The 21,181-nt window shown below is 56.3% G+C and overlaps 1 protein-coding gene across 2 annotated transcripts; it reads left to right on the forward strand.

Annotated features, from left to right (window-relative positions):
* Window positions 1-644: 644 nt before the first annotated feature.
* DCAF15 (DDB1 and CUL4 associated factor 15) lies at window positions 645-18,071 on the forward strand (the record flags this gene model as incomplete). Of its 2 annotated transcripts, none has more annotated exons than XM_084610725.1 (13): window positions 645-779; window positions 2,074-2,171; window positions 2,358-2,493; window positions 3,289-3,395; window positions 4,623-4,762; window positions 5,243-5,413; window positions 8,799-9,416; window positions 10,940-11,031; window positions 12,996-13,124; window positions 14,171-14,256; window positions 14,587-14,721; window positions 15,202-15,317; window positions 16,912-18,071. In XM_084610725.1, 13 exons carry the CDS (start codon window positions 645-647, stop codon window positions 16,965-16,967), a joined length of 2,019 nt encoding a protein of 672 aa, XP_084466851.1. In that variant the 3' UTR covers window positions 16,968-18,071. The 2 variants fall into 2 exon arrangements, with proteins under 2 accessions (XP_084466851.1, XP_084466852.1); XM_084610726.1 differs by having other exon boundaries at window positions 14,617-14,721.
* Window positions 18,072-21,181: the final 3,110 nt, after the last annotated feature.

Genomic DNA, 21,181 nt, shown 5'->3' on the forward strand with positions numbered 1-21,181 from the left:
GCTCCATGCTGTCGGCTGTCGGCTGTCGGCTGTCGCCCCATTGGGCTCCATGCTGTCGGCTGTCGCCCCATTGGGCTCCATGCTGTCGGCTGTCGGCTGTCGCCCCGTTGGGCTCCATGCTGTCGGCTGTCGGCTGTCGGCTGTCGCCCCGTTGGGCTCTACACCATCTCTCGTGCCAGGGCTGGGCTGTCACCGGGGGATGCCTGGGCCTCATGTCCCTGAGGACACAGGGCCCCTGTCTCCATGACGACGGCCCAGCACCCTGTATTTCTCAGGCACCGCTTAGACGCCCCGAAGTCCCGCTCTGGAGGGCCCCCCCCGCGCCCAAGGGCCCTTAGTCTCGCCCCCAGTCAGCCCGGGAGGCGGGGCCTAGCCGATAGCTCTTCTCCATAGCAACCAAACGAGATAGAGACTGACAGGAGTCAGCCACCAATCGGACAACGCGCGCTGACGGGGCGGGGCGAGGAGACGCTTTCTGGTTGGCGCGCGTGCCCTGCAGGGGCGGGATGTTTAAGATTGACAGACCATCTGGCGAATGGGAATCGCGAAGAGATCTTAAATCCCGGCGGGCGCCGGGGCTGGCCCGTGGAAAAGCAGCGTGGGCGGGCCGGGCCGCTCCGGAAGCTGAGGGGGCCGGGGGGAAAATGGCGCCCAGCTCGAAATCGGAGCGGGGCGGCCCGGGGGGGAAGCGGGGCCCGGCTGGGGCGGGGGGCGGATCCTCCTCCGGGGGGGTCCGGGGCCGCCGGGAGCACGTGGTGCGGCAGCTCGACCGGGTCAAGGTGAGGGGGGGGGCGCCTCTGGGGGGGGGCAAGCGGGGCGGGGCGCCTCATTGGCGGGGCCTCTGTGGGGGGCGGGGCGGGGGGGTCTTTGGGGGCGGGGCGGCTCATTGGTGGGGGCTCTGGAGGGGGCAGGGTGGAGGGGGCGGGGGGCTCCGTGGGGGGCAGGGCGGAGGGGTGGGGGTCATTGGGGCGGGGGGCGGCTCATTGGCGGGGGGGGCTCATTGGGGGCGGGGCGGCTCATTGGCGGGGGGCTCTGTGGGGAGGAACCTGGGGGGCAGGGCGGAGTGCTCTGTGGGGGGGCGGCTCGTTGGCGGGGGGGCTCTGTCGGGGGTGGGGGTTAGGGGCGGGGCGGCTCATTGGCGGGGGGCTCTGTGGGGAGGAATCTGGGGGCAGGGTGGAGTGCTCTGTGGGGGGGCGGCTCATTGGCGGGGGGCTCTGTGGGGAGGAATCTGGGGGCAGGGTGGAGTGCTCTGTGGGGGGGCGGCTCATTGGCGGGGGGCACTGAGGGGCGGGGAGCTCTGGGGGGGGATGTGGGGGCAGGGTGGGGATGAGGGACTAATTGAGGCCTGCGGGCGGTCCTGTGAGGAAAGGTTGGGGGGGCTTATTGACCGGGGAGTGCTGAAAGGGACACTGAGGGAGGCTCCTGAGAGGCTGGATGGGTGGAGGGGGGTGAGGAGCTCACGGGGAGGGGGCGGGGGGCTCTGTGAGGGGCAGTTGCACGGGGAAGGGGGGCTGACTGATTGGGACTGTGGTGTGATTGTGGGAGAGGGGAAGATCTCTCGGGGGGGGGGGGGACGGACAGTAAGAGGATCTGTGTAGGAAGAGGGGGCGGTTTCTACAGAAGTGGGTGAAATTACTTGAGCAGAGAGCTGGGGATAGAACCCCAGACTACTGATTCCCAACATTTCCCCACCCAGCCCAGTTCATTAGATCCCTCTGACCCAAGAGTCTTGGCACCTAGTTTTCTATGTCAGCCTCTGTTCTGCTGCCCTGACCCTGCGGTGAGGTTGCTCCATGCAGCCATTGCCCCAAAAGTCCCAGTCCTGGGTGCTGCAATGGTGAGTTGTCAGGAGAGCCCAAGGGCAACAACTAATGTGGTCACTGTTACCAGAAATAAACGCCCATGACTCTGATATCTGCTCATATAGCCCTTGCTCACACTGGAGTTACAAGCAGAAGGCATCCACAGGCAGCAATTCAGGACATATTTTGGGTGCTCCCACATTAGTGGATATCTTGAGCCTGCTTCTTGTTGGATGTACCCCCGAGCCTCTGACACTTCCCTTCTTTCCAGATCAGCGGGCAGCTTTCTCCACGCCTCTTCCGCAAGCTGCCCCCAAGGGTGTGTGTTTCCCTGAAGAATATTGTTGACGAAGATTTCTTGTGTGCAGGGTAAGATCTGGCATTTCTCCCTTAAGCAGGATGGCAGGGCCAGCCATCATTCTCAGCTTGACTTCCATGAGGGCGGGGGCAGACAAACTCATGGGGAGCTTCCATGCCCAGCAAGTTTGATGAGATGGGGATGTGAATGCATGTGAGTGCTCTGGGCTGAGCTACACTCCTGTGCTCATCTTCCAGACACATCTTTCTCGGCTTCTCCAAGTGCGGGAGGTACGTCTTGTCATATACCAGCAACAGCGGTGATGACGACTTCTCCTTCTACATCTACCACCTCTATTGGTGGGAATTCAATGTTCACAGCAAGCTGAAGCTGGTATGTATGATGGCCCCCCATCTGGCGCTGGGGGAGGGAAGGCTCCTGAAGGAACTGTGTGTGGTGAATGAGTTCACAAGGAGTAAAGACCCACTTCCTGCAGATATTCCCCCTCTGGGCTGTGATCCAGAGGTATCTACTGTTAATCAGGGTTAGGTGTGGCCAGTGCTTGGAAGGGAGACTTCAAAGGAAAACCCAGAAAGGGCACTGGGGATTCAATAGGGGACACTCTTTCCTTTGGGTCATTGCCCCTGTATGAGACTAGAGGGTGCTGTGTGGAGCACTGTTGCCCAGTCCAGTTGTAGGAGGTACTATGGTGCAAGAAGCATCACCTTTTAAACAAGGCATAAAACTGACGCCTCAATTGCATGTGTTTTGCTAGAGCTGAGGAGCTGCTATCCTCAGATCCCCAATCAGCTCATCACAGTTTGCCTCCTGAAATTTCCCCCCTGGTTTCAGTTCTTCCTATGCTAAATGCTAGTGCAGTGTTGCTGTGCACTGTCAAACTACTGTTGCGCTCCACCCCAGAGGCAGCTGTATGCAGTGATTCTTGTCTGTAATCTGTTTGTAACGCTAAAGCATTTTGAGACCCTCCTGAGTGAAAGGGGCATCTGAAATGTAAAATCACGTATCTTCTCTTTGCTAAACCAAACATCTTTCAGAGAATGCCTGATCTCAGCTAAGCCTCTTAAAAGACATTCCCAAGTAACTTTGGCTCTATAGTTGTCTGGTGGGGGGTTGAATTCCAGATCCCACTCCTTGGATTCAATCTGATTTGCTCTGTTGTTCCCACAGGTACGACAGGTTCGCTTGTTTCAGGATGAAGAAATCTACAGTGACCTTTACCTGACTGTGTGTGAATGGCCCAGTGACTCCTCCAAGGTCATCGTCTTTGGCTTCAAGTGAGTTCCATTGAATGAGTCTGGTCTTGGGGGGTGAGGGAGTGATTTGGACAGAATTTGTGTTCCCTCCTGCACTCCCAACTTCACATCCCGCTTAAAGGAGGCTGAGAGACCCACAGCAAATTCTTCACTGCTGCCGTCCGCCTCCTCCCTGAGGGTTTTCTGGGTGATAGTCCTGCCTCTTTAAAATAGTTACAAATACTTTACTTAACACACAAGTGCAGGACTGACAGCCTTGGAAACTGACGTCTTCGTCCTATCCACAGATTGAGTGCAGCCTGGTGAGCACAGGCCAAGCCTTCCCTTCAGCCTCTCCCTGCGCACGTACACACTGTCACCTCACCCCAGCCCTAGAAGATGGAGTGCCTAAGGCTGTCAGGAGGGGGGAAGCGGTGCTTTGGGATATTAAGGGGAGAACCGTGGCTTGGTTACTCTCCCACCTCCTCCTGAGCTGAATCTGAGGTTGGAAGAGCCCGATGCCCTGACCTGGCAAATAAGAGAGACAGGTGGGGTGCATCTGCTGTGGTTGGCTAGCAGAATACAAACTCCAGTCAAGAGGGGCTGCCGTAGGGTTCCAGTTTAGGGAAAGGCCCCTTATCAGTTGAAATGGTTTGACTTCCCTTGTTTCTTTGTTCACTTTTTGAAAAAACCTGCTTTGTTCTCCATCTGTTTTTAATGACTGTAAATACTTAGTTTTGTGTTGTTAGACTGGCAAAGATATGTGTTTTTGCTTTTTCCTCTACATTGTATTTATTTGTGATACAATAGCACCTTGAACCCCTAGTTGTGGGCCAGGGCCCCATTGTGCTGGGCGCTGCACAAACTCAACCAAAAGACTGTCCCTGCCCCAGAAAGCTTGCAATCAAAGTAAATGTTGATGTTTTAATCACCCAAACTGGGAATGGGGGTGGGAGCTCTGTGTAACCTCACTGCATGTGAAACGTGTTCCTAAAGATCTGAGAGCATTTCAGTCCTGCCTCTTAGCCCCAAGGTTCCTATAAAAGAGAAATAATAGTTTAATTTAGTAGCGACTCCAGTTTTTATTAAATCCTTTGAAGAGAGAACCCATTTGCCTCCTCTCCCATGTATTGACTGGCTAATAGGCCTGATTTGGAAGCTAGGACAGAGATCAGGGATGGAATATGTGGGTTTAAATGTGGGAGACGAGGGTTTGAATCCCTGAACTTCTCTGAAAGTGACCAGAGGTGTCTCCTGTCTCCCTGGCAGCACACGCTCCGCAAACGGCCTGCTGATGAACATGATGATGATGAGTGATGAAAACCATCGGGATATTTACATCAGCACGGTGGCCATGCCCCCACTTATGTACTGTCCCGGCTGCAGGGATATGGCCCTTGCGCATCCAGGTGAGCCAGGAGGACGGTTCCGTAGCTGCAGAGAATATGCTCACCAGGAAAGCTGATGTACATCTTCCTAAGGCGGTCAGATGAGGCAATCTGTGACACTTGGAGCTTTGGTGAAGGTGGGGTGATAGACTTGGTGATGGGACAGAGTGAGGTCTCCTGATTGGTTTAGGGGACAGTTGGGACTCCTGGGTCCTCTTGCCAGCTCTTCCACTGACTTGCTGCATGATCTTTGGGCAAGCGTTCATCCTCTGCCTCAGTTTTCCCATAGGTCCACACCATGAGGATAATGTAATCTGATTCCCTGTGGGGTTCATTTAGTGTTAGTAATGGAAATGTTCTTAACCTGCCAGGCGCTAGGCACGTTCGATGTGGGTGACTCTGGGACTGACTGCTTGTCTCCCACGTGCTGTCTGACCCCCAGCTGTTCTTGTCTTGTGGGCAGGGATGGTCTCACTTGTCCCTCTCCTTGTGTGTTCTCAGGGGACCCAAATGCCCACTGTCTGCAGCACGGCTTCATGCTGCACACCAAGTACCAGGTGGTCTATCCTTTCCCCACATTCCAGCCAGCCTTCCAGCTCAAGAAGGACCAGGTGGTGCTGCTGAACACCAGCTACTCCCTCGTAGCATGTGCTGTTTCTGTACACACTGCAGGTAAGAGCCTTGCCTCTCTGGGGGCAGCTGGGATTGGAGAGCGTTAACGTGCGTGGACTTCTTCCTTGGAAGATACTGTGTTCGGAATTCCAGGCCTCGCTGGGTGTTTCAGCAAGGTCAGCTGCGAGGTTATGGATGTGTTGGAACAGCTGCTTAGTTTAGTCTGTCTAGCCAGGGTATCTTCTCTCCCTCATCTTAGATTTGGAGGGACCATTAGCTCATCGAGTCTGACCTCCTGTATACCGCAGGCCAGAGAACTTCACCACCATCCTTCTCTTCCAACCGGCTCGAGCATCGCAAGTACTAGGTGCGGCGCTTTCAGCAACCCACGGGCCTGTGGCTTGGCCAGGGGTTGGAAACCCCGTGGATTCAGAATGAGTGCAGTCTACCGTCAGTGCTGTGAAAGCGCTGCTCAGAGAGGGGAACCCAGGGGTCAGTGGAAGGTCTGGTATCTTGCAGGTCTCTGGGCCTGGAGATGAGTAAGTGATGCATGGGAGAGCTGGCAGTCCCAGCTTCCCAGGGTAATGTAGGGCATTCTTTGTAGCCTTAGGTGTTGCAAGATGCATCAGACCCTCAGGTTCTCGTTCCCCACTTAACAGCTGCTGAACCACCTGAGAACAAAGCAACCGCCTCGGCCTTGTGAGGGTTTGGATTTCCAGCTTCCAACGGTCTCAAGCACTAACCACAAGGGAGGGAAGGATGGTCTTGTGGTAGGGCCCAGTGGCCTGTTGCGCCAGGTGCTGTACAATCAGATGTTCCTGCCCCAAAGAGCTTGCAATGTAAGAAAACCAGCAGAGGAAGTGTGGGGGCAGGGGGAGTGAGCCTCTCAGTTTATATATAGTAGACAGTGTGGTCTAGTGGATAGAGTATTGAACTGGGACCCAGGAGACCTGGGTTCTATTCCTGGCTCTACCATTGACCTGCTGGTTGACCTTGGGCAAGTCACTTCCTTGTCCCGTGCCACAATTTCCCCATCTGTAAAATGGGAAGAATGATACCAACCTCCTTTGTAAGCAACGTACATCTGAGAAGTATGTACCTAATATGAAAATAATACATACCCCTAGTGCAGAACAGGAAATTGACATATTTAGAAAGCTTGAGTTGACCTCAAAAGATAGTTGGTTTTCCCCTGATTCTGTATATCAGGGGTTTTCAACCTGTGGTCCACGGACCCCTGAGGGTTCACAGACTGTCTAAGATTTCCAAAGGGATCTGCACCTCCATTTGAAATTTTTTAGCAGTCCACAAATGTGAAAGGTTGAAAACCACTGCTGTATATAATCCAACTCATTAAAATTTGAGGAGAGCTCACAGTATATTTTAATTTATTTAAATGATTTGAGTAGAGTATAGTGAGATTAGGTTTTAACATGGGTTGTTGTCATTTCACATTTAATCTTAGGTGTATTTTTTAAAAGAAAATGTATTTAATTCAAATAAGCTGTTTTCAATAAATGCAATTTTAAAAAAGAATCACTTTTTATCACTGATTTAAAGGATTGAGAAGTGCTTTGAGATCTGCTGATGAAAAATTAGAGCTAGTGATTATCCACTCTGTCCACCCCCTGGGGGCTGCATGGGTTAATATGTGATTGTAAAGTGCTTTGAGATCCTTGATTGCAAGTTGCTGTAGCAATGTACAGGTATGTTGTCCAGATCTTGCAGCCAGGCACAATGGGAGCGTGTATTGTTCCTGGGTGCCATAAGGTTGCTCCAGTTCCTGAGGCCCGAACGACTTGGTCCAGGGTGGGTGTCCCATACCTAAGGGCAGAGTGGAAGGATGTTCTGAGGTGTGGAATCTCCATCATTGGAGGTTTTTAAGAGCAGGTTAGCCAAACACCTGTCAGGGATGGTCTAATACTTAGTCCAGCCATGAGTGTAGCGGACTGGACTAGATGCCCTCTTGAGGTCCCTTCCAGTCCTACAAGTCTAGGATTCTATGTTTGGGTTAGAGAAGTTGATAATGGAGCAGAGATTTGGTGGGTGAGGTGGGAAGCATGTAAGGGACACATAGGGGAAGGGCCTCAAAGGTGAGAATCTGATGCAGTGATATTGAGTCTCTTTCTAACTCTCCTACGAGAAGTTGGAAGCACATGGTGTGCTGGTTTCCCAGTGTTTTAGACATTGGGAGAGGTAAACTTGACCCATGTTAGCTAGCACTGTAAAGCTGTGGTGGCTTCCTCCAGGAGACCAGCCCAATGTGTGTAATCTCTCATTTCAGAGAGAAACTTGCTGCTAAAATGATGACACAGGGAAATGTACAAGGGGTGAAACCCACAGCCCACTGGCGCGATGGGGAGTTGTCTGGGGTATGTTAGAGATGGTTATGTTTTATTCCAGGGAAATCCTGGTGTATCTACAAGCAGGTTTGAGAGTCCAGAGCAGGAGGCTGGGAGTTGAGACTCCTGGATTCTGTTCCCAACTGTGCTCCTGCCTCTGCCACTGGCTCACTGTGTGACCTGGGGCAAGTCACTCCACCTTTGTGCGCACATATTTGCGGCTGGGACCTGCCTCCTTTGCACAGGAGCTTTGGAGACTCAATCCTTTAACATCTGCAAAGCACCTTCAGATCCCAGAGAGCCAGCCTCAGGGAGGGGGTGGCTGTTCTGTGAATTAAGGCTTTGCATTCATTTCTCCTTAAAACCCGTGGGAAGTGGGCATCCAATCCCCTTCAATAGCTGTCCGAAGCTCAGCCGAACTCTGAAATGATGTGCCCAGCCACTGCATTCCGTTATGGAGCCCTGATGAGAGGAAGCATGGTCCAGTCAGGACCGGCACCAGCAAAGCAAGCACATGCTTGGGGTGGCACAAATTCCAGGGGGGCATTCCAGCCCCCCCCCTTTTTTTTCTTTTTTTCACTTGGGCAGTTGAGCTCTTGGGGTGGCAAAACCTAGAGCCGGCCCTGGGAGACCTGAGTTCAGACTCCGTGTGTGACCCCTTTGCCTTGGTTCCCCCCAGCCCTACCTCCCAGGGAGTTATTAGGGGAAATGCATTAAAGCTTGTGAAGCCCTTTCAGGTGCACAGATGGGAAAGCATTGCACAGGAGCCGGGCGGTACTGCTGACCCCAGAATCCTGCCCGTCTAAATGGAGGCAGAGTTCTAGCATGCTCCCAGCGTCTGACAGAAGAGGGCACGTGTCATGTGCCCCCATGTTACAGGTGAGGATCTGGGACCTGAGGCGCAGAGAGGCTGAGTTGCAGAGCCCGGGGAATGGTTTGTATGCCGTGCCCATCACCCTGGTATCAGGGCACTCGGTGCTCTATCCACTAGACCTTTCTGCTCCCACTTGTGCAGTGGAAAATGCTGAGGGATGTCTCCATGGAAACTGTTCTCTGTGTAGCTGTGGCCTCTTTAACCCCTTCCTCACCTCTCTCTGGTTTAGAGGACAGCAACTTCTGCCAAATCCTCTATGACAGAAGGAACCAGCCCCAGTCGCCCCACGCGGGGGCTTGTGATGCTGCAGGTGCCATGCAGTGCCCAGTGGGTGCGGAGGATCGGATGGAAAGAGATGGCTGCCCTTGCCGAATGGCTGCCGCACCATCGTCCGCCAGCAGAGCTTCCCAGGGCCTGGAAAGCCCCATCAAACCCATGGAGCTGTCGCCAGCCGTGGCCAAGGCAAAAGAGTTTGTGGCCGATATCTTCCGACGGGCCAAAGAGGCTAAAGGCCCAGCCCCAGCGGAAGAGGAGGAGGTGGGTGGCGGCCGGTTTGAGTGTCGTCCTGCCCAGGAAGCCAGCCCACACAGATCCCTGTCCCAGGGCACCCCTGCTGATGCACCATGGGAGGCAAGGCTGTGCTCAGGGCCCTCCGGGAGTTACTGCCGCCTGCATCATGGCCTCTCGTCTCCCAGGGGAGACCGAACTCCAGAAGGGGATCAACCCCCGAAAGATTCTCCCCTTGCCGGACCGGAGATGGAGAGCCAGCCGGCTGAGCCCGGCTACGTGAACTACACCAAGCTACGCTATGTCTTGGAGCCCAGCGACCTGTCAGAGCCGGAGGACGGTAAGCAGGGCTTAGGGAGGCCAGTCCACTTCTCGGTGCAGGGACTGACTCGCTTAGGGGCTGGGATTGTGTGTAGGGCTGAGCTGACTGGTAACTCGAGGGGTTTTCAGCTGGACCCCGGGTCCTTTCATCCTCAGTCTGCTTGGAATTGGACTTACGTGCGTTGTAACCGAGAGCTGTTAACGGTCTAGTGCCGGCTTGTGCAGTGAGTTTGGGTCTCCCTCTGGTTCCCAGCAGTCAGGCCTCCATGCTGCTAACCCCCCACCCCCCCTAGTGCTACGAGGCCCCCCCCGCTAGTTACTGGTTCTGTAGTTCTCAGAAGGGGCCTCTGGCCAAGGGGGCCCTGTCCCCTCCCTTGGGGAGATCTCTCCATAGCAGCCCTGCTGCCCAAGCCCTTGGGGAACGTCTCAGGCTCTGAAGCCTGGGCTGGAGCGGGAGAGCCAGAGCTCCAGCTTCAGCCATAACGTCTGCACAGCTGTTTTCGGAGCATAAGCGCGAGCCCCACTACCCTAAATCTGGGGACCTGGGCTGGGAGGCTCCCTGCCAGCTGCAGCGTAGGTGTGCCCTGAGCGGCCAGTCTCTGCACAGGTGCTGAAAGGTACCCGCCTCCTTGGCGCAGCACACGCCTGGCCCCAGGCTGCCCAAGCAGTTCTGATCCTGTCATGGTCGTTACTGCTGTCCCTCCCTTACCAGATGGCACAGGTGTGCTCTTGCGCTTTCTCTCTTCCTTGCCGCAGTGAGCAGAAAGCTGGTTAATGAGGCTCTGAGAGACACCAGAGCACTTGCCTGCCCCAGAGTCCCACCCGAGGCTCCCAAACAAGGACTCAGCACATCTGAATTGCCAGAATCTTCCCTGACTTTCCTAAATGTTCCTGTCCCAACTAATGTTGACTGAGGGATGGACCCCTTAGTTAATTGTCCTTATCCCTCTTGGGAAGGTGCCAGTTCACTTCAGCAGGTCCAGCTTTTTGTAATTAGGTTCTTTCACTGCCCCGTTTCTGTCCCCACCAACCACTGGCCCAGTCTGGTGCCTTCGGTTGTATTGCCCAGGTGTAACTGAAGGCATGGTTTTATTTGTACCACGGTAGCACCTAGGAGCCCTAGGCATGGACCAGAACCCCAAACCAAAAGCCAGTCCCAGCCCCACAGAGCCTACAATCTAAGCATTGGAGCTTGGGGAACGATTCTACTTGCAGTACAGGAGTCCTAGCATCTGGCTCATTCTCCCAGAGCTGTATTTACTCGGTAGGGCTGATGGGAGCAAGAGCTCTGGTCCCCAAAGCTGGCTCGGAAATGCACATGGAGCAGGTCTGAGCAGGAAGAGCCATTTGTAGCTAGCCACTCTTTGGAATATATTGCACTAAACCAGGGAGACTGAAACCAGTGTTTAATTCCTGCTCAAGACTCTTCCATTTGGGGGGGGGGGGGGACGACTTTGCAGACCGCTTTCCGGTTCCTTGGATTGCAGGCCCAGCCACTTCGCCAGCCATGTGGCCTCTGCCTCATGCTGCCTTCCCTTTCAGAGTACGAGGATGACAAGATCTCCCTGCCGTTTGTCGTAACTGACCTGAGAGGGCGAAACCTCAAGCCGCTGAAGGAGAGAGCCATATTCCAGGTCAGGCGTGGCCTCAGGCCCTGGTCCTGTCATGTGGGGGCAGTGGGTGGACTTAAAGGGACATTGTCCGCTTGAAATCTAGTCTGTTTCAAATAATGAGCTAACACTCCCCCAGCTGCCGGTTTCTGGGGTTTGACAGCCATGTTCTCTTACCACTGAATGCATTTGATCCTGCCTCATCGCTGGAAATGGAGGGTTTGACCATATGCAAAGGCCCTTGTGATGTACGAGGCAAAGGGAGAAGTGTCTGACCCAGTGCTGTCCACTTAGGTGTCTGCCGTAACAGTGGTGTGTGAGAGACTTGCAGATAGACGTGGGGGTCCTTTTCAACGCTTTCATCAGCCGCTGCTGCTCCATAGAGATGTAGTCTCCATGGAGACTACAAGTCCCAATGTGCAGTGCTTTGTCCAGAGCCGAGTGTTGCGTTTTAAGGGGTCCATTCTGAGCCTGGCAGCTGAGAGTAACGCCCTGGGGCGAAGACTGACCATGCTGCCCTGTCTCCAGTCCACCTTCTCCAGGGGGGCAGCCGAACTGCGCAGATTTCACAAACGCTTTCTACGTTCACAAAAATTCTGATTTTTCACCTTATAAGTGGGAGGCCGATTCCTCCCTAACAGAGGGGAGGTTAGCTGTGATCCGCAAGAAGCATGAGGGCTGGGGGCGGGAAGTGTGAATGAGGAGTGTGCTCTAGTGCAGGGGTTCGCAACCTTGTTCTTTCCGAGGCCCCTCTACAGCCCACCCGTGCTACGACAGCTGCTTTTCTGCCTATAAAAGCCAGGGCCAGTGTTGGGGGGTAGCAAACAGGGCAGCTGCCTGGAGCCCCATGCCACAGGGAGCCCCAGGAAGCGAAGCTGCTCAGGCTCTGGCTTCAGCCCCAGGTGGTGGGGCTCAGGGCCTTGGGCTTCGGCTTTCTGCCCTGGGCCCCAGTGAATCTGATGCTGGCCCTTCTTCACAGGCCCCTGAAACTGCTCGCGGCTCCCCGGAGGGCCCCGGCCCCCTGGTTGAGAACCACTGCTGTAGTGGGCAGAGCACTGGACTGAGACTCAGGAGACCTAGCTTCCATTCTTGACTCTGCTGCTGGGCGAGCCACATCCCCCCATGCCTAAGTTTCCCATCTGTAGCATGGGAGTAATGATACCGATCACCTCTGTACAGCGATGAACAGCACTCGGTGGGGGGGATTACTAATGAGCAGGTCTGTTCTGAGGGGGGCTTCGTGTCCGAGCCGTACCGTGTTTTTTGTCCACTGTTGGTCATAAAAGATTCTGCCAGCCAGAGAGGTGCCCCCGTCCTGTCTGTCTCGGCGCTGATGGAATTGGTATGGGGTCTACAGGCTTCAGCTGAGATGGGGCCTAGAGCACCAAGCACAAACACCCAGTGAGAGCTCCTCCCTCACAAGCTTACAGCCAAGATAAAGGGCAGAAGAGGTGAAGCCTCTTACAGATGGACACGCGTACTGCCCAGTGCCCAAGGTCACACAGCGAGTCTGGCAATCAAACCCAGCTCTCTGGAGTCCCAGCGAGCATCACAAGCGGCTCCTCCCTCTAACCTGGCTGCCAGCCCAGTAGGAGGTAATGGGCTTGTTCATGAGGGCAGAGCTGGAGCCCGCAGTTCAAACTTTGGTCACAGTTCTGGTGATGGGTGAGCTGAGTCGACTCTAGCTTGTGCCCTCGGAGCAGGGCTGGACGTACGTAGCTAGAAGCTTGGAGCAGCCTGTGTCTGTCTCAGCACAGAGCTGTGGGGTGGGAAAAGGGGCCCTTTCTGCGAGTCCCATCGCGGGGTGGAACTGTACTTTGAGGAGTAAGTTCCCTGGATCAGACATCTTGTGCCTCAAACACAAAGCTTTCTACCTAGCCAGGGCCCACCTAGCATGGCTGGGCTGAGGGCGGGAACTCAAGTGACAAGCCCTTAGGACTATGGAGAAACAGCTGCTGAGGGTTCTGGGTTCTCTCCCCCCATTGCAGGGCCAGTACCTGACTGTGGAGCAGCTGACTCTGGATTTTGAGTATGTCATTAATGAGGTGATCCGGAACGACGCCTCCTGGTCCAGGCAGTTCTGCTCTTTCAGCGACTACGACATTGTCATCCTAGAGGTGAGTGTGCGTGAGCATCCCTTCCCCCACGGAGCCAGGCGAGCCTCATGCTGCCTCACGAAGCCATCAGGCAGCGTTGGAACAGGACCACCTCCGTCTGGGTGACTTGAGAGCTGCAGCGCCCTGTCTGGGCTGGGAGCCAGCACAGAGGTGTAACCCCCAGCGGCTCTGCCGGCTGCTCCTCCAGCAGGATCAACGAACGTTTGTTGGCTGCCACATACTGGAGCAAGGAACCGGCCAGACACGTTAGTGCTGCCTCTGAAATGAAACCGATTGGAGTAGCCCTCCTCTGTAACAGGGTGTGGCCAGGGGGTTCCAGATCCCGGCGCTCAATGTGGGGCGGCCAGCATTGCATGCCTGGGAGCTGTATCCTTCTTGGGTCCTGTCTGTAGGTGGCAGAGTTGAAGGGGTCCTTGGGGAACCTGGTGGGTAGGGAGAGACGGTCTGGCCAAGAACCTAGAGAAGGGGCAGGTGTCAGCCTCTGCATTTCCCCCTGGCTGCTGTGCTGGGATCAGGGGGGTGTCAGAGGGGAGTTGATTGGCACCTGCTCCCTCTTTGGGGGTGGGGATCTCACTTCCTGCTGCAGCACCTGGCTGCTGACCTCTCTGGGGGACAGCTGTTGGAGCTTCTGACTAACCTAATCTGAGGGGGAAGGAGGGGTCAGGCCCCCTCCCTTTGGTGTTGCTGTTTCAAATCTCGCTCACATTTCTACTGTCTTGACTCTGCAGTGCCCGGTGCGTGGTGGGGAATCCCAGTGGACAGGTGTCTCTTGTGCAGATCAGCTGCCCAGGGAAGGGGGAAGGTGGGCTGAAGAGGTGGCTTGTGGGGCTGCTGTACTCGGTGTGTGGCTTAACGGAGAGCCCTGGTCTCTGGAGGTACCGTCCAGGGCTAAATACAACCAGGCCACCCTTCCTTCTGCCTGATCTGCCCTGCCCAGCGTGATCCATGCCCAGCACTGCTCTGCAGTGATCTCTGCCAGGCTCTGTTACCCCCTTGCCAGCTCTGAGTAACCTCCCCGAGTCAACTGTCCAATCCCCTCCCTCTAGGTGTGTCCAGAAACCAACCAAGTCATCATCAATATCGGATTATTGCTCTTGGCCTTTCCATCTCCTGATGAAGAGGGCCAGCTTAGGTGAGTACAGCTGCTGCTGAACTCCCCCTGTGACGTCTCTCCATCCCCTCAGCGTGTGCTTTTAGGGGACCCAGTCCCCACAGAAGGGGCAAGAACTGGGGTGAGGGGAGGTCACAGGGAGCAGATGCCTGGAGGGGCGGGGGGGAACTTGGAGGAATTCCAGTAGCAGCAGGGCAACTCCCTTGCTAGAACCCCTTCACCCAGCCTCAGTCCCTAGCAGGCTCCAGGGGTCCTGGTAACTGCCCAGATTGTACGTGGGGCTTGTGTGCCGTGGGGTTTGGGGAGGAAATGGTTAATTTCTAGCCCACTCCCCTATTTTAACCTGACCAGGCCGGTGTGTGTCCTGTGCCTCCCCTCCAGACCAAAGACCTATCACACCAGCTTGAAAGTGGCCTGGAATCTGAACACTGGCACCTTCATCACCGTCAGCGTGGGAGACCTCACAGAAGTCAAGGGGCAGACCAGGTGCGTGGCAGTGGCCGGTGCCTGCTCAGGTGTCCCTCCCCAGATGGCTGCGCTGCGCTGAGCTGGGAAGAGAGACCCATTCCAGAGAGCTGGGCTTGGGTGTGGAGTCCCAGGTCCTGGCTCCCTCAGACCTTTGCTGGTTAGAATCAAGAGCCCTTCACTGAGCCAGTTGCCACCCCAGTTCAGACCTCCCTTTTCCGAATCAAAATGGCCCTGCCTTCCAGCGTTCTCCGCTGGGAACACAACTCCCTTCCACCGCATCTAAGCTGGGCCTGGGGTGTCCGGAGGGCCTGCCGCTGCTTGCCTCCAAGGCTGGGGCTGTGGGGATCTGATCAGCCCCAGAACTGCCTGGCGCTTGCGTTTGACAGCCCTAATACAAACCACTCCGGGCGTTGCCTCAGGGAAAACCACAGGCTGGGGGCCTCGCCCAGCGGCCCCTGCCCTGCTTGCTCGCTCACAGTGCTGTTCCCCTGTCCGCAGCGGCAGCGTTTGGAGCTCCTACCGGAAGAGCTGTGTGGACATGGTGATGAAGTGGCTGGTGCCAGAGAGCAGCGGGCGATACGTCAACAGAATGACGAACGAGGCACTTCATAAAGGTAAACGCCCCTTCCCTAGCCGGGCGCTGAGCCCTGGAGGAAGGGGCTGCCCGGCTTCCCCTCTGGCGTGCAGCCAAGCCCTGCTGAAGGCTAAGGATCTCCTAGCAAGGCCTGCGTGAGTGGGACGGGCCCCGGGCAGTGTGACGCAGCATGGCTGGCTGCCTGCTTCAGCTGGAAGATCACCTTCAGCACGCAGCTTCCCTGCTGCGTTCTGCTGCTCAGTGTGCTGACACGCAATGCCCTGCTATGCCCCCAGCCTTGTGAGCCTGCCTGGGAGGGCCATAGAGCCCTGGATCCACTCGCTTGGCTCCAGACCTGTGCTCTGCGCCCCTGCCAGCAGGAACGTGGCACTGCAGCCGGCTGGGGCCTGTGCAAGCCATGTGCTGTGCGGCTGGATCTCGGGGAAGCTACTCTCAGCTCCAGCTTAAAGGAGGTGAAGTGTCTGGGCCGTGCTGCCAAGGGCACGGTTCCCTCCAGAGCCCAGCACGGGGGGGCCGCTAAGCTCCCTGGCGTGTTGCGGGACAGTTACTTTCTGCGCTGTTGCATCCTGCCCCAGACTCCATGTGTGGGGGTGACCCTCTCTGCCCTCTAATCTCGGCCTCCCCTGTTCAGACCGCCTGGGGTAGATCATCTGCCCAGTCATGGCTCTTCGCTGCATGGCCCCCGGTTAAACCCCCCACCTGCCTCTTTTCTGCACCGGAAATAATTGCGCACTCCTAGATCCCTGTGTATTGGTGAAGGCCAGAAGGGGCTGCTGGGATCACGCAGCCGAGACCCTTGCCCCAGGGATTCCTGCAGGCAGCCCATGGCTAAGTTTGGGTAGATGGGTTAGACACAGAAGCCAACCCCCCAGCAGTCCTGGTGCAGACGGTGTCTGACCAAACCCCTCCCAGCCTGGACCCAGCTGATCCCTTAGCTGGAGCGCTGGGTCACGCCTGGAAGCCCTAATGGGAACGAGGGGGAAACAGGTGCAGCTGCCTGGGCTGTTCCAGGGGCAGCTGGTCCCCGCTCTCTGGGTGCAGGATTCTGTCCCATCTCTTCCCCACAGCTGCCATCTCTCCAGGGCCTGCTGTTCCCTCTCCCTCCACCCCGTGTGTCTCCTGACTCCGCATCTGAGCACGGGAAGGCCAGAAGGCTCCAGACCCACTGACGGAATTCTGCGCTTGGCTGGCAGCTGAGCCAGGCAGAGCTGTCCCCGTGTCAGTAGGCAGGGGAGGGCAGAGCCGTGCCTGGGGATGTGGGGTGGGTGTGGCAGGCATGCTGTGCTGGGCTTTAATCACCACCCCCCAGCAGGACCACCTCCTGCCCTGCTGTGAGGGAAGACCCACACACTGCACTGCGCGCGCCCCTGGCTTGACCCCTTGCTGCACGGTGGCTTAGCCACGCTGACTCCTGGCCTAGGACCCGCCTTCCTCAGCGGATCCTGCCACGTTCCTTTGCCATCAGTGAAGTGGAGAGACTTGGATCTCCCCCCCAGCCCAGCTAGCCGTGGAGCCGAAGGAGCGACCCCCTGCCCTCATCCGCCCAGCCTGGGGAGTGGGGAAATGGCCACCACGTCCGCTCCTTAAACCCATCTGCTCTTTGATCTCTCTAGGCTGCTCCTTGAAGGTCCTAGCAGACAATGAGCGCTACACTTGGATCGTCTTGTGACGCGGAGGCGAGACTGGTTTGGTTCCTGCCGTACTGTACGTCGGATTTAACTACCTCCTCCTGTTTGAGTTTCGTTGGGTTTTAATTTCTCTTCATCCTTTTTTTTAATTAGAGTAACTCGTGCTTTTGCTGAAAGTGGATGTAAGTAGGAGTATCCCTAGGGGAGGGGGAATGCCTGTCGTCCGAGGGCCCAGCCCAGGGTCTGCTCTGGGCTCGGACCGTGAGTCTCTTGCCTCCGCCAGGGCCTACGGGCGGCTCCGCCAGGGCCTACGGGCGGCTCCGCCAGGGCCTACGGGCGGCTCCGCCAGGGCCTACGGGCGGCTCCGCCAGGGCCTACGGGCGGCTCCGCCAGCGCCTACGGGCGGCTCCGCCAGGGCCTACGGGCGGCTCCGCCAGGGCCTACGGGCGGCGTTGCCTGCGGTGCACGTGCTCAGCTGGGGCTAGAGCCGGTGCAGTCAGGCTAGCCGGATGCTGTGGCAGGCACCTGGCCCTCGCCACCGCCGTCTGCGGTGACTTAGCAGTAACATGCCCTCGCTCAGCATGAGCAGCAGGGCTCGTCCGTGGCACTTGCTGCTAGGGCCGGGGTCCACCCTCTCTGGCGACGGAGCAGCGTCTTCCTCCGGCTCAGGACACCACTTGAACCATCTCCCTTCTCTTTGGAGACGGTGAATTCTTCTTTTAATACTGCTCGGGCCACGTGCTGCCAAAGCCGCCAGCAGCACGCCTGGCCCCTGAGAACGACCCGCGCGGCCCCTCTCCTGGTACCGCTCCGTTGTCATTGAGTCGTTAGCTGCTGAGGGGGCGAGAGGGCAGCATTCCAGCTTCCCCCAGGTGTAGTGCGATCCTGTGGCAGAACAAATCTCCCGCCCTCCTGGGGGCCAGACTTCCCAGTTCTGTTCAGTGTATATTTAAGTGTCATTCTCTGTTTGGTGTTTAAGGCACTTTTTCCAGTGGAGGAGGTTTTTCCTTTGAGTCCAGATAACACACCTCTCCCCCGCCTGCACACTTTGTGGATCATTCCACAGTCCCCAGCCCCACTGTTAATCATTTAGTTTCTCCTCAAATGGGCTTTTGTTTCCCTGTAATAAATGTTTTAATTTCCAAGCCACCGGCTCGCGTTGCTTTCTGCTGCGGGCGCAGGGGAGGGTGCCTGGCCCTGGAGTGCACCTGTCACGCAGCTCTGGGGTCACTTCCCAGCTCCACCACAGACCTGAGTGGAGTCATGTCAGCTGAGCTTTTCAGAGTAGTCCAGGGATTTAAACCCCCTGCCACTAATTCCAGTGGTCAGGTGGTTTGGGTGCTAGCCTGGGACTTAATACCTTGTGTGGCCGTGGGCCAGTCACTTGGTCTCTGTGCCCCAGTTTCCCTCTGTACAATGAAGAGAATAGCCCTGCCCTGCATGCAGAGGTGCTGAGAGGATAAATACCTTAGAGATACAGCAGTGATGGGGGCTATACGAGTACCTCAGATGTGTTTTGAAAAGTACCACACTCATCTAGCAGGTGTGTCTGTACATGGAGGACGGTGTGGAGCGACCTTCCAGGTGTGCTGAGCACCATGGGACTAGGCCGTGCTCTCCCGGATGAGCGAGATGCATTCACCCGCAGCACAGCTGGAAGCTTCCTGAGCCTGGTCCAGGCAAACGGCTCCCGCTGCCAATAACCAAGTGGCACCGGAGGCAAAGAACACGGCTGAATTTATTTCTCTTAAGAAAGAACTACAAAAGGTAGAAAACAGCGTTTGCACTCTAGACTACACACGTCTACATCATCCGATCACAGGCACTGCCCATCTCCTGGGCCGGGACACCTACAAAAGCTCTTCACACTCCACGTGAAGGCTGCAGCGCAGTCCACGGCTGCGGCTGCTGCACAGAAGATTGACACAAAATATATATTTTATACAATATGTAGATTTTTGCAATAAACATCTATCTCACAGGTTTAAACCACTGGAAAAAGTGAACAAATAAGGCCATGATGGTTGGAAAAAACCCAAAAATATCAAGTAATTTATAGCTTCACCAATCTCACAATATTTAAGTGGTTTATAGAGTAAGGATTAGTCATTACATACAAAAGCACAGATTTCTTTTCCTCTTTAAAACTAGAATATCTAATATTCAATTACAGCCTGGTAGAGTAGAGCTTGGTTTCTGGAGAGGAGCCGAGACTGACTGACTGATGAGCTCTTGGTTACTAGCGTAGAGGAGGGACGCCAAGGAGAATTTTGATCTGTTCTCTCAGAGCAAAGCCAGGGGATAAGCAAGATCACAGACCTGCCCACTGACTGACCTTGGGCTCAATTGTCTCCCAGCCAGCCCAGAAGCTACCTGTGGGAGAGGGTATTTTTATAAGGCAGCAACTCAAAAGAAAGGCAAGATCGTGTCTCTGGCCGTCCTGCTCTGTGGGGGTGCAGTGCAGGAGGAGGAGGGCAGGTAGCTTTTAGCAGAGGGCTCATGCCACAAGTCTGAATTGCAACATGACTGGACAGGACTCGAGTGTTCCTAAAGCCAAAGCCAGGTGGGGCACAGCTGCCCTCGTATTGTCCTACGCTTTGGCTGGAAGCAAACAAAAGTCAAACTACCTATTTCTTGACGTTTTTGGTGGCTGCTGCCTCCCTTCCGGCTGCTGGACCAGGGCCGCCAGAGCTGGTGGATGTTTCTCCCGCGGTGGCTATGATGCTCTAGCCCCTGTGGGGGTGTGAAATATGTCTTCGCTTGCCCCGGGCTGGTCTAAAGCTCGCAGTGGCTCTGAGCTCTGGCAGGTGGCAGTCAGCGTCCCAGGTGGGCATGAGAACTCTGTGTTGACGTTAGCCGTTTTCTCAGTGGGAGGGGCGAGTCCCCTCTTGCAGGGTTTGCATTGGGAAACGTGAGGACATTTTGCTAGCTGAGGGGGAAGCTGTAGAAGACCCAGACAAGCGGCAAGGACCCTTTGCTGTGAGACGCGCCGGCGGTGGCCTGGCATCATGGAAAGTGGTTGGGATCTAAGTGAGGCTGGGCTGGTGGCCAGAAGAAGGGGTGTTGAGCTCAGTTATCCTCATTCTCTCCACGTCCCCTGCCCTAGCCCTGCAGGACTGGGAGCTACAGCCTGGGTCAGTTCTCAGCAAATCACCTGCGGGGGTTTCAACACTATTCTGTGAAGGGGGGGGGATTTGGCATCTGGGTAGGGCCCTGCCTTGGAGACACTGAGCATGCTCAGTAGCCAGCAACTCCTGCAGGCGGGGAAGGTGCTGGGCACTGTGTCTGCTTGGGCCCCGGTGCAGGTCCTTTCGAGGCGGAGACTCTCCTATGGAAGAGCCCTTGTCGAAAGCAGTGCAGCACCCAGCTGGAATTGCACTTGGACAATGAGTGGGTTCCTGTTACCCAGGCAAAAGGAGCCATCCTGCCTTGCCATGCCAATTAAAACAGCAACACAGGGGAACACAAAGCCAGGTACCTGGAAAAGGGCAGAGAACCGGCTGCAATCGGAGTCCAGGGAAATTCAAAGCTGGCTGCATTCAGCTAGCTAACTAGGCAAGATGGGACAGCTGGGGGCACTCTGCTCTGAGCACTCACAGGAGATGGCTTGGAGGGTTGGACTCCTGACGAGCCATGAGGGAGCAGGGTGAGAAGAGCGGAGGGTGGTGGTGGTGGTGGAGGGAAACTTCCCTTATTCCAATCCCAAAACCCCAGCCAGAACACGACCCCTCGCTCTGACTGGCTGGGGGAAAGCAAGGGACATAGTGTAGCCTCCCCAGGCTGCTGAAGCCCCCCATCCCCAGGAGAACTGCCAAGGGGAAAATGCTGCTTCCCCACCCACCATCCCAGGCCAGCCGATTGCTAGGGCGCTGCCCCCTGCCATAGCCTCGCTCCACCCTAACCGGCTGAGACCTTGCTGATGCCTTGTCCGGATTCACTCCCCCTCTTTGCCCTGTCTGCCCTGGCATTGCTGGGGTGGTGGCTGGTGGGGAGGGTCCCTGCCAGGGGCTGTGGGTCCCTGCGGGAGGCCCCAGCCTTCCACAGCTCTCCTGGACCTCCAAGTAGAAATGCCCTGCCCTTGAGGGAGGTTAGCGGAGACCCAATTTCTTACCCCATGTGGGAATGAACAAGGGGAGCACCAGGGGCTCACTGGTGCGCCTGCTGCTTGAGACGCTCGCTCTCCCTGCGGCTCCTGCGAACCTGACACGTTGCCAGGCTGAGCCCTGCCCACGGGGGCTGGATCTGCGGGAATCCA

This window comes from Lepidochelys olivacea (genome assembly GCF_965140295.1).
Source record: "Lepidochelys olivacea isolate rLepOli2 genome assembly, chromosome: 20".
Taxonomy (NCBI): Eukaryota; Metazoa; Chordata; order Testudines; family Cheloniidae; genus Lepidochelys; species Lepidochelys olivacea.